Source organism: Pelodiscus sinensis, chromosome 1 (assembly GCF_049634645.1).
Source record: "Pelodiscus sinensis isolate JC-2024 chromosome 1, ASM4963464v1, whole genome shotgun sequence".
Lineage (NCBI taxonomy): Eukaryota > Metazoa > Chordata > Testudines > Trionychidae > Pelodiscus > Pelodiscus sinensis.
The window spans coordinates 138,621,677-138,634,652 of NC_134711.1; the positions used below are offsets into that span (position 1 = coordinate 138,621,677).

The 12,976-nt window shown below is 48.1% G+C and overlaps 1 protein-coding gene across 4 annotated transcripts in view; it reads left to right on the forward strand.

The window, feature by feature from the left end:
• Positions 1–8,840: 8,840 nt before the first annotated feature.
• The window catches only part of ACRBP (acrosin binding protein), a 46,533-nt gene continuing 42,397 nt past the window's right edge, over positions 8,841–12,976 (forward strand). For 2 of the 4 annotated variants that reach the window (XM_075903992.1, XM_075904006.1), the window contains exons 1-2: positions 8,841–9,105; positions 9,921–10,133. In XM_075903992.1, the coding sequence (XP_075760107.1) occupies positions 9,066–9,105; positions 9,921–10,133 (253 nt within the window). In that variant the 5' untranslated portion in view covers positions 8,841–9,065. The remainder of the gene's footprint in view (positions 9,106–9,920; positions 10,134–12,976) is intronic. The other 2 variants (XM_075904001.1, XM_075904011.1) reach the window with 2 other exon arrangements.

The window sequence follows — 12,976 nt, forward strand, 5'->3', positions numbered from 1 at the left end:
CCAGCATTTGCCAGGATCTGTGATTATGTGTCTTGGCTCTGACTTGTGGAGGATGACGTAGGAAACTTCTGAAGATTCCCTCCATGGGTAAAAGAGGTGTTGGTGGAAGATAGAGTTGCATTCTGCATTACCAAAAAAAAAAAAAACGATGTTAAAGTTACTGATAACCTAGGTGAATCTTTTTTGGTTTGCTGGCAATTAAAAAAAAATCAAATAAGTGTTGTCTTGGGTCAAACTGAAAATGAAAAAATTCCATTTTTCCATACATGCTAGGGAACACCATCTTCATCTTTTTCCAGTTCCTAGGGCTCGGGGCTAAAGGCATTCATGCTTATCCAGTTACTAGGGATTAGGGCATGATCTTCTGCAGGTTTGGGAGGCCTTTACCACAGAAAGAGCCTTACACAGTCATATCTTTTAACCTATGTTTGTTTATTAACAGTTATCAAAACAGAATTCACATGCTAAACATGCATTGCTCACCATTCCCAATAAGGCAGACAAACTTTTCCAGGTGGCCAGTCAGGATCAAGTCATCTGGGGCTCCTGCACAATATGGGTGGCAGGTTATTGAGGTCTGGCAACTCTAGTCTTGGGCATGTCATTCCTTCTGGACCCTAATTGTATAGTCAGACTCTAAGCCCTGCTTAGCTATACTGTAACATAATTTAAAAGGAAAGTATACAAAACAGTATTTCTCATCAATCCTAGCCCATTATAAAACAGTTCTTTTAATCAGTCCTACTTTACCAACTTAGTTAATTTAAATCTTGCAACATTAGTTACTCAAGAGATACAGTTAAAGAATCAGAGTCTGTACATATAAATAATAAAGAAGTTGTGACCATAAAGGCAAACCAACAAAGAAGTATAGATTTCATAATCACAACAGTTGATAACTGATTTCTGGCCAGACAGAATGCTATCAAACAAAGTTTAAAGAAAACATTTTAAGATTTGTTCCTCTTCAAGTGCTTGCTTATGCTGATTCTATGCTAGATATGTGTGTGCCCACCCATGTACACAGCTGTCAGACTTTTTCTTTAGTGTTAACGGTAGGACCAGCTCTGATGCCTGCTAGAGTGCTCATTCACCAATATATTAGGCACCATGGACCCTGTACCATTTCAGTTCCTTGTTAGTTGCTGGAACACTCTTTCTTGCTCAGGAAGTGTTTTAGTGGTCTCTTCAAACTGTGTATTATAGTTTTTTGATAGTTAGCATTGTTAATGGTTAGGGTAATCAGTTACAGTCCCTGTTGGGATGTTATTCCCGGGATGGGACATGCCCCAACCCCTGGATTTCAAGCCATACTCTGTTTGTAATAAGCTAATGCTGGTTAGTGACCCTCCATTCAAGCTATTTGAAGAGCCGGGGGAAGAGCATATAAAAGACAATTGCTGAATTTGTAAAAACCTTAAGCCGAGGATCCAAAAGGACAGGAACTTAAAGGCATTATTAATGTAGACAACTCTTAGACCGGTGTCAGAGTCCTTCTGGTCTGACTGAGCATGTCTGGTGCCGGACTCCCCATGGCATCACTTGCCATCACCGGTGTCCATGAAGTGCAAGAAGCAGAGGGGGTACTGCCCAACTTCTAATAAGGACAAGGCACTATTAGCAGGCAAAGGACCCATAGCTGGCCACCTGTCTGTACTTGAAAGCCAAGGAGCGGCCACCTCTAGAGCCTCTAGCTCAGAGGAAGTTCCTGGGCTGACTTCTGGGAGTGATGGGGGCACAGTTGATGGTGCATTTGATGCCAGAGGTGGTGAAGGACCCCATGGTACTGCCTACACTAGCGTTTCTCAACCTTTTTTTATAAAGTACCCCCTCTTTAAAAAAAAAAGTACCCCCAGTACCTACAGTTTTCAGACACACACAATTTTTTTCTGCCATTGCAACACATTTGTTTAAACAACTTAATTGTAGCCGGGTGGTTGATGACTTCTCTCCAGTACTCCTGAGGGTACTTGTACCACTGGTTGAGAGAGACTGGTCTACACCATGGGACTTCCACTCATTGGCGATGACAGAAGTTCTGCCTTCTAGGGGGAAGCGTATCATGGGCCCACCCCATTGGCCACTCAGGTGCCATTAATCCCTGAAGATTTGGCACCAGTCTGTCAAGGTTTGTGTTCTCCGAGGATGTGATTCATCACGAGCGAAGCTTCAGTCTCCTCAGCATTGACCTGCATCTTACAGACAGCAGTTGCCATCACCTCAGCACGGGTCACTGATGTGAACATTACCCACATCTGTCTGCAGCCCACTGACTCACCACCATCCTGCCATCGCTCTCTGCCTCCGTGGTACCTGTCCCCATGTCACTGCGAATCACCATTAACTTGGCACCGTTCTCCAGCCTTGAGGTACGGGTGGCAGAGGGAGGCTCTGACATCACCTGCATGAGTCTTTCCCAGAATCTGAAGGGGGGCATGACCTTCAGCCCTTGGGGGAACCATTCACTGGGAGCACCGGACATGATAGGCTCTGCACTTAAGTGCCTGGCCAATCTAGTGATTTTATTAGAATCCATGGGGTCACCCCATGATGCCAAGGACATGCTCACAGCATTTCCTGGTAGGGCCATCCAAGAAGTGGTCTGTGGTATTATTGGCACTGGGATTGGACCCGGAAATGGATTCTGACTCTAGCACCAGACAACATGTGTGTGTGGCCCAGACCCTCCCCCAGTTATACTCTCCTCCCCATTGTCCCCTGATTAGGCAGACATGGATCCATATCACCCATTGTCTTCCAATGATTTTAGGGGCCACCAAGAACTGCTTAACAGTGTGGCAGCAAATCTGGGCCTTCAGGTTGAGGAGCTTGCAGAACAAGCATGTTGTCTATTTGACATCTTGGCTATCACAGCACCTACTAAGGTGGCACTACCTGCACATGAAAGGGTGCCTAATGTAAAGGCACTTTTGCAAGCCCCATCCTCTGCCACCTATATCAAAGAGAAGAAAAAATATGTGCCCATCAAAGGGTATATGCATACCTATACTCTCCCATTCTCTTGTATCAGTGGCAAACAAGAGAATTGTAAGAGCCATGCCTAAAATTAAGGATGCAAAAAAGTTGGACCTCTTTGGACGGAAAATTCGACTGCAAGCCTCCCGATGAGGATATCTAACCAGCAGAGACTGCTGCATAGGTACAATTACAACTTGTGGGACTTACTGGCAAAATGTGAAGGTTCCCTGCTATAGGACCTAGGTCAGGAGTGAAGGGCCTCCTTCAGACTGATTTGGATATAGTGGACTCTGCAGCAAGTCCATGGCTATGGCTGTGTTGGTGGAATTCGTGGCCGCAGTCCTTAGACTCTCTCTGGAGGAACAACAGTCCATCCAGGACCTCCTAGCTGAGGGCAGTGCTCTGTTCTGAGTGCAAGTAGATGCCAGGCTGCACAACCTGAAAGACTCCTGTGCCATACTCTGCTCCCTGGGGCTTTACATACCATAGACCTCCAGGAAGTCATTCTGGCATTCTCCCCTACCACTGAAGGTCTTTGACTCCTTGAGACAAGGCCCTTACAGGAGAAGAGACAGCAACAAAGGCTTCAAATGCTGTCGTTCCATCCCTTCATCCTCAAGCCCAATTAGACTCTGCATTGCTCAGATGCCTCAAGACTGGCATTTTGAGTGTGTGCCTGAGGATGAAGCACCAGACTTACTGGCTCCAGCCCTTCACCCCTGTTTATTTTTCAATTGTTTATTCCCTTGCTTTACTGTATGGTTTCAAATTAATTCGGACTGCTGGATGTTCATTCTGGGTACACTCTGCAATTTTCCTTCGTCCCTCCCTATTCCTTTCAGGAACTGTTCTCTGAGCAAAGCCTCAGAGGCGCGGGACCCCCCCCCCCCCCCCCCCCGCGGCTGCGGCTTCAGTCCGGATGCCTGTGGTCTGCTGGGGACCGTCCCCAGCAGACGACAGGCACCGGGACTGAAGCTGCAGCCGCGGCGGGGTCCCGCGCCTCAGACTTTGCTCCCCGTGTCCCTGGTCTGCTGGGGGGGGGGGGGGCGCAGCTAGTGTGCCCCTCCCCCAGCAGACCAGGCTTTTGTTTTGGACCCTGGGGCAGAGCAGCTGGGGCGCTGCCGATTGGTCCTGCAGCGCAGCTCTGGGCACTACTGGACCAACCCGGCAGCACCCCAGCTGCTCTGCCCCAGGTCCTGATTCAGCCGCTGCTGGTCAGTTTCAGCAGCAGCTGAATCAGGACGCCTGGGGCAGAGCAGATGGGGTGCTGCTGGGTTGGTCCAGTAGCTCCGAGGAGCGACGCTACTGGAGCAACCCAGCAGCACCCCAGCTGCTCTGCCCCAGGCGTCCCCAAGTCAGCTTCTGCTGAAACTGACCAGCGCTGACTACAGGAAGCCCGAGGCAGAGTTGCTCTGCCCCGGGCTTCCTGGAATCAGCTGCTGATCAGTTTCAGCAGCAGCTGACTTGGGGATGCCTGGGGTTCTTAAGTTGATTCTGTATGTAAGTCAGAACTGGCGGTCAGTTTCAGCAGCGGCTGAATCTGGACGCCAGTTCCGACTTACATACAGATTCAACTTAAGAACAAACCTACAGTCCCTATCTTGTACGTAACCCGAGGGACTGCCTGTACCATGTCCCCTGCTCCCACCAGCACAGTTGAGGCCACATTAGTGAGGCTTGTGGGGTTTTGGAGGTGTTATTTTTTTGCATCTTACTTGTGTGGCCCCAACTGACTTTTCTGTGGGTCAGTGACCCCTGACTCAAACCAGGTTCCCTGCCCTTCTCATAAATAAAGACAATGCTGAAACTGTTTGTTTGACATAATACTTTATTAAAAAATGAAGCCTTGCCAAAAAAAACCCTAATTGGGACCAAGCCCCTTCTGGTATATAACACTCCTGTACCTCCCCCAACCCCAAATCTGAGCCTATCATACACTGGAACCCCCTGTCCTGAGCTTCTCACATCCCCAAATGCCTGCACCCCCAACATCCTCAGTCTTCTGCCACAATACTCCTGCACCATCCACACACTGTAAAACTGTGTTCTCAGCTCATCATACTCCCAACCTCCCTGCCCTGAGCCCCTCACATACCCCAACCCAAACTCCACCCTCACATCCACAAGCCTGTGGCTTGCTCAACACCCCAACCCTCCGCCTGACCCCGACACTCCCCAGCCTGGAGCTCCCTCCCCGAGCCAGGATCTCCTCCACCTCCTCCTGTACCCAAATCCCTCCCAGAGCTTGCACCTCTCACCCCTTCTCACACTTAAATCCCTCATTCCCACCTGAGAGCCTGTCTCAACCTAGTGAGGGTATGGCTAGACTGCAGGAGTTTTTCTGGGATTCCAGAGATATCCCAGGAAAACTCTTCCATGTCTAGGAACATGTTTGTTGTTCTGCTTTTTTTAGCGGAAGAGCGAACATGCTCTTTCGGCAACCCCTGTATTCCGCGTTTCACAAGGAATAAGGGGGCTTCCAAAAGAAGGGGGTTTTCTGACATTTGGCCCAGTCTAGACTAGCCAAATGTTGGGAAAACCTCTTCCTACAGAAGAATAGAAAAAAAAAATGTCCTTGTAGCTGTACCCTGAGAGTGTATAAGGGCTGGGGATAGCAAGTGATGGAGAGGAGGAGAACAGGGCAGGGCCTTGGCATTTAAAAAGTGGTCTTGGGCGTAAAAAGGTTGGAAACTGCTGGCTTAGAGTGTGCCCAGGAGAAATGTGCTTGATCTGCCTCTGTAATCTCAGGCACCTCACCTGTGACTCTGTGTATCTGACCTCCCTGAGAGGAGCAGCCATACAGCTGACCTATTGGGAATAAAGAGAGGGGTGACCAAGGGTACTGTAATCCAGGTCCCATTATTGCAAAATGCTTTTCCTATGGTATTTGTGAAAACTAGCTTTATCTCTTTAAGGGGGCAGGGGAGGTTCTTCCAAACATTCTGGTGTCTGAATATGCTAATGAACCATCTGGTAAAGGGGTGGAGACAGCCACTTGAGCAGGTAAATCCCTCCTGATAGTTTAGCATCAGGCAAAGTGATGGAGGTGGGCAACTAAAAGGAATCCCAGGAGTGGGGGCTGGAGTCTTTTCATGGGCTAGAGAGGAAATGCAACTCCAGAGGGGGTGGACCAGTAACATATAAAGTCCCCAAAGCAGTACTGAACTAAGAACCTTTACTGAGGCCAGGTCTACACTAGATCTGATAGCTTGGCTTAAGGTACACAACTTCAGCTATGTAAAATATATATCTGGAGTTGCTTACCTTAACCCGACCTTTGCGGCATCCGCACAGTGCTCCCATCAGCATTCCTTGCTTCTGGCAAAAGCAAAAATACTGTATTACCAGTGGGGGTGCCCTCTGAGTTGGATTTAGTAAGTCCTAATTAGACTCATTAAATCAAACTCCAGAAGATCAGTCATGGCAGCGTCATCTTCTGTGGCATGAAGACGTCGTGGAGGAACACAATGAATGCTGAACAGACTGCTCCGTGTAGATGGGAGGCATGGCATGATAATCATAATTGGAAGTGCCTCCCTGTTTTGAATTTGCTGGTAATTTTATGTCCCTTTTTTTACACATTCTACGAGTTAAAAGCATAATCAATCTAGACTGCTATGTGGATGGGGAAACTGAGGCACATCACCTCATGGCATTGGTGGCTAAATGCCAAGACACTTGCACTTTAAAATATATTGATATCTGCATTATGTTAGCAATGCTACACGCCAAAATGTTTTCAGGCAACTGGAAACAGAAACCCAGAACTTTGCAACTTGCAGGTTGTTTAACCAAAGTCAAAAGGGGATTTAGGCATACTGCCTCCTCAATGGTCAGTGACCAACCCTCTGGTAGTAGTCTTGAGGGGGAAGGTGTGACATTACACACCATGTTCTTTAAGAAGATAGGCTTATGATACTGATATGACAGAACTGAGAGTACTTCATGCACAATGGCTCATGTAAAATATCATTGGTGTAGTAGTCAGGCATCACTGGTGAAGTGTCCTGGTAGGTCTCCTGCTCTGTTGGTGATAACCCCCATTAGGCTACATGTGTATGCATCTCTGTGTGTTGTGCTGGCTTGTGCAAATAGTCACCACAGCAGACTCCAAGAGAGCCTCCAAAGTCCACAAATCAGATAAAGACCAAAGGCACCAAGCCAGATTTATTGTAAATGAAGCACAGGAATAGCTTTCCCAGATCAGATGGCTACAGGTAGGCTAACATTGTGCCTGTAATAATGGACACGACTCAATCAGTGCCAGGAATGAGACACTGGCCCCTTGGACGAACAAAGACAGCTCTTTGGGGTACACTTTTACACAGAGGTACAAACAAGTTACACGTCACTCCTGATGTATGAGATTGACACCCTCTTGACGTTACCTAGATCCACCCATTTTCTTTTACGTGGGGGTTAAATCATTATCATGCTCTCATGTCTGTATACTGCCCTGAACCTGGGTTCATATGTTCCTATTGTCTGGGGGGAGGGGGTGTTGGTATCAAGATGCTTCTCCATGAGGTTTTCTGTTACGACCCCTCTGGCATGTGCTCACAGCCTGTGTCTAGTACTGCTTAGGTCTGAGAGCGTCTGCACTGTCAGCCCTGTTCTTGCCAACTTCTGTGAGCAGGGCTTGCCTCTTGCTCACAGCTTAACTCTGCTTTATATTAGCAAAGTCTTGCCCATTGTGGCCTCGGGCCTCATGCCCAGCATGTGGTATCTGGGCTTATGTTTCAAACCCTCCACTTACTACATTTGGAAAGGCTGTGATTAACTGAATGTGATTATCTCATTTGTATGTCTGGATCATTTCTGTACCTGACGTTAGGAATACTGACCACAGATCTGTGTTTCTAATGTGCTACTTCGGGTGTCACCCACTACTAGCCTTCAGATACAACAATGCAAATGTCAGACCGGGCTGGTGGCCCATCAGCAAAGACAATGGACTGTGGAAGAGCTCAGTCGTCCTGTGGGTGCTCCAAAGGGGCTCTCACTGGGGCTTGGATGTGGGTTAGACATTGACTGTGCTCAGTAGCATGAAGACTGGGGCAGGATTGCACATGCCTGCCAGGAGAACTTTATGCATCATGGGAACTTTCAGTGGAAACTTAGGTACCTCGGGAATTAGGTGTCTACAGGCCTTGTTTTCTGTAGGATTTTTTACCTAGAGTTCAATTAACCTAAGGTAGTTAACAATGTCGTGTAGCCTGCTAGTGAGGACTCTCCTCAAATGTTGTTCCTGGCTACAAACATTTGGGCTATGCCTACACTGCTGGCTTTTGCCAGCAGAGAGTATGCTAATGAAGTGCTCATTAGCAACTTCTCGTGCTTCATTTGCATAATCTCTCCCGAGGCTTTTTGCGCAAAAACTAGCAGTGTAGATGGATCCATTTTGTTCCAAAAATACCCTTTTGCGCAAGATCTGTATACCTCATTTTTTGAGACATAAGGGTTTTTTTGCGCAAAATGGATCCGTAGTTTATTATATGCCAATTGCTAGGATGGGAGTGTGGGAAGAAGGGTAGCTCTCACGTCTGTATGCTGCCTCCTGGTTTGTTCTCTAGCCACCACCTCTGTTCCCATGCCCTCTCTCCACTGTTCTCCCCAGCTCTCCCTATTCCCTGTGTCTCTCCTCCTTATTCCCCATTGCCTTCTGCCCATCCTGGATTCTTCATCTCACATGCCTGTTTCCCTCTCTTCCTCCATGTCCCTAGTTTATTTCCCTTCCATTCCCACTCCTCCCTTAGCTCTCGTCCCTCATAGAGCCTCCAACTTTCATGCCCAACACAAATCCTCACCCTTTCCCTCTTCTCTTCCATGTGGCCAAGCCCTTTCCCCTCCTGGATTTTCCCTACTCTTTATTGTCTCTTCTGTTCTTCTCATCTCTGCCGCTTGGCCCCCTTTCCTGACCATCCCTCCTGATTCCTCCATTGCTCTTGTTCCCTTTGCCCTCTACCTGTGGATCCTCCAAGGTTCTGACTATGAGGTCATCGTATTCTCATTCTGACAGCCTCCATGTTGGCCTTTGAAATGGGAGGAGTTGGTGGGAGTTGTAGGCGCTGGAGTTGGAGAACAAAATGCTGAGGTTCCAGTCTCTGCCTTGGGCCTTTCTGATGGGTAAGAGACCTGTGTTTGCTCCTCCCAAGAACTCCTCACCTCTGATAGCTGCCCCTTCTCTGTAAGATGATTCCTGAGACTAGGAAACTGTGTTGTCTCTGCATATCCCCAGAGAGAACGTACCTCTGCCATCTCTCCCCACAGGGTATACTCTCCTGGGATCCCTTCCCCATCGCCATGGGAGGGTAGCTTCAAGACATTGGTTCTTGAATGGCACTTTCCTCTATTAGGCACAAGATGGCCCCATTGCTACACCTGTACTGTGACCTCTGTTTTCTTACCGTTAGCAAGTCTCAACTCTTTTAGAATGGGACATGTGACTAAGGAATGGGGAGTAAATTCTACAGGCCCAGAGCCTGTATTGCTCAGCATGAACCCAGAGGCCTGCAGCGGGCAGGGACTAGATTGCTGAGGCACAGCTGGTGAAAAATGGGTTAAAAGAACTGGCTGAGTCAGGGACATTAAGGAATGGGATAAGAAGGTATTTGTTGCACTGCAGCCCCAGGTCTTGTGGATTGGGGATTTATGGAATGTTTTATATGAAGCCTGTTTACCTCAAAGGGACCAGTTCCAGACCAGACCCACTTAGAGCTGAGGGAAATGGCTGGGTTGAGGTGTTTGTGTTTCATTTTTAAGGCACCATTTCTACTGAGGTCCAGCCAACATGGGGGACAGGTGGGAACCTCAGACTGGATGGGCCTGCTGGGCTGACCTAGGGGTTGTGGAAGGAAATGGGGACTCACAGGTCTATGAACTGCTTCCTTATGTCCTTGGCCTCAATGGCTATACTCATCCCTGTCCCGCTTTCTCTGTAGGACTTCTGTTCCCCATGGTGCAGCCTGTCTGCAGCGTGCCATCTCCAGTTTCAGGCAGCCCACTGTCTGATGACGAGTACCAGGTCTTCTTCTCTGCCCTGAAGCCCTCGTGGAAGGCAGGAGTGGCCTGCCAGATCCGACGTACCCAAGGGTGCCATGACCCTAAAATCATCCGGCTGGACCAGTTTGAGAACCACGGCTGGATCCCAGAGGGTACAGAGAGCATGGGCATCATAGGGTTGTAACAACTGTGTGTTGTCAGTGCCACGCAGATGTAACCCTTCTGCCAGGTAGCACCAGCCTCAGCCGGGGCTGGGATCAATATCTAGGGGTTCCTTTCCATCCATCCAACACAGAACTAGCTCAAGCCCCCACCCAGTAGCCTGGGAAATTCACACACCCCGGGTGCCTCTAGGAGACAATGCATCCCCACTCTCAAGCACAGAGTCTGAGCATAGAAACAAAACCTTTAATAAAGGGGAGGGAAGTAATGTGGCATTAACTTGGGAAAACACCCCAGCGAGAGCTCGTAACCAAAGCCACGAATAACAGTCCCACCCCAAGTAGGTTGGGCAGTGTCCATCTCCTCTCTGGTTCTTAAGTCCAGCAATGTAAATGTCCCCTCACATGCCCTTCTCTGACCCCCACTCACAGTTGCTGCCCTTGGTCAGTGCTGACCCAGAGTTCAGAGGCGCATCCACAGCATTCACCTGCCGTCAAGAGTGTGGAGGCGGCAAGGAGGCATCACATTCACTCTGCTGGTCTCTTGCTCACTGCTGCTGTCTCCCCTCGCTGCTGCCACTTTGCTGGCTGCTCTTCAAGCTGCCACCACTCGTCACATCTTTCGCTGGCTTGTGGTGGATTTGGTTCTGGGCAAATCTACTGATTTCAGCTCTTGGCCCAAAGCACAATCCAGCCTCAAGAGATTCCAGCATCTACTGATGTAAATAATAAAAAAAGACTCCTTATGGAGTCTACTCTAGTTCTAGCATTAGAACAGAGAGGGGAGAGAAATAGGATGAACTAGTCTTATAGCTCACACCTGGAGGGCCTGCAGCCTGCTGACTCAATCTCCTACCCTTCCCCCTATTGACTTCACAGAGTTTTGGCAGAGGAATCCTTGTCCATGCAAGATTCTTTACACTGACAGTTTCTCTCCTTTGAGCTGAGTTAAACACAGTCTGACTTTTCTGCAAGCATTGGTGGTCATATCTTACAGTATGTGACCCCACAACAGCCAAATTGGTTACAAGGGGCAAAACACCATTGTATCAGTTGAATATCTAGCAGGCCTAAGCAAACCGAGTGAATTTTATTTACATAATCACACCCAGGATTTCTTTCCCATTCCAGCTGGCTGTAATAGAAGCAGTGATTCAGACCCTGCTTACACAGAAACACACTCAGCATTACTTCTACTGACTCAGCTGAGAAGTTTGGCTCCTACCCATATGGCCCAGACAGAGAGGCAACTCCAGCCAAGCCTGAGTCAGCATGTAACCTATTCTGCTCCAGCACAGCTTTTTAGGCTGCTGGGCTGCTCTTACAGACAGTTCAGTTACTAACCTGGCTTGATATTTCCAGCCTGACAACTTGGCTATTTTCACCTAGAGCCTGGGTTTTGGACAGGATGCTGGCCAGGCTTTGGAGAACAGAATTAGAATTCAAAATGACCGTTACAAATTGGGAGAATTGGTCTGAATTCAGCAAGATGCAATTCAGTAAAGACAAGTGCAAACTACTCTACCATGGCAGGAAGAATCAAAAGGGTGATAGCTTAGACCCCTTGGGATGTTACCTGATGAGTTGAAGATGCTGAAATGTCACTGAGCCTGCCTTTTCTGCCAGCCTAGGCATCACTGAATCTTATCCTGCTGAGTCAAGCCCTTAACCCTCCTCCAGCACATGCACATTAGTAGAGCTTCTGTAGAGTGCTACAAACACTGAGAACTGCTCTGGGAAGGCCCAGCTTAAGGAACGTGCCACAGCTCAGCAATGTCTACTTCCCTTGGAGTGCAAACCCAATGTTCTATGCAATTCACCTCCTCCCTCGTGGGGGGGGGGGGTATGCACAACTTTTTGCTGCCCCTCACCCAGGGGTTGCATAAACTTGGTTATATTAACAAGAAATAAGTTTATTATCTCCAAAGGTGTATTTTAAGTGGCTAAAGAGGTAGAACACAGAACAACGTGGATTAATAAGAAAATAAAGCATAGCATGCTTGATTCACTAAAGAAATTGCTTTCCAATAATAATTCCTCACCCTACATATTGTTTTAGGTAGATTCCTTCACAGGCCAGGTCTTCCTTTACAGCCTGCGTCCAGCACTTCTTCTCTCCCCTTCCACCCAGTTCAGTCCTTCTGTTTCCAGATGTTTCAAGTATCTCTTTGGGTTGGGATGTGGAGGAGAAGCAAACTGAAGATCTTGATGGTTTTCCTCCCCCGCCTTATATAGGATTTCTATAAGGTGGGAATCCATTGATTCACCCACCTCCCAGTGGAACCGTTCAGCAGTCCAAGATGGAGGTAGCATCACAGTGTCCATGAGTGGGGAATAACTGGCCTGATGGCAATACTGCTGAAAAGGATCTGGGAATTATTGTGGATTGCAGACTGGAGATGAGCCAATGAGATACAGTTATAAAAAAAGGCTAATATCTTTCGGGGATGTATGCACGGGAGAGTTAGAAGCAGGGGAGGTAATTGTCCTGCTCTACTCAGCTCTACTTGACCATTGATTGACCATTCATTATAGGGAACTTTCTGGGTGTCTGGCTGGTGAGTCTTACCCACATGCTCAGGGTTTAGCTGATCGCCATATTTGGGGTCAGGAAGGAATTTTCCTCCAGGGTAGATTGGCAGAGGCCCTGGAGGTTTTTCGCCTTCCTCTGTAGCATTGGGCACAGATCACAGCTGAAGGACTCTCTGCATGTTGGGGCCTTCAAAGTATTTGAAGGCTTCAATATCTGAGACATAGGTGAGAGGATTATTCTAAGAGGGGTGGGCGAGATTCTGTGGCCTGCACTGTGCAGGGGGTCAGACTAGATGATCATA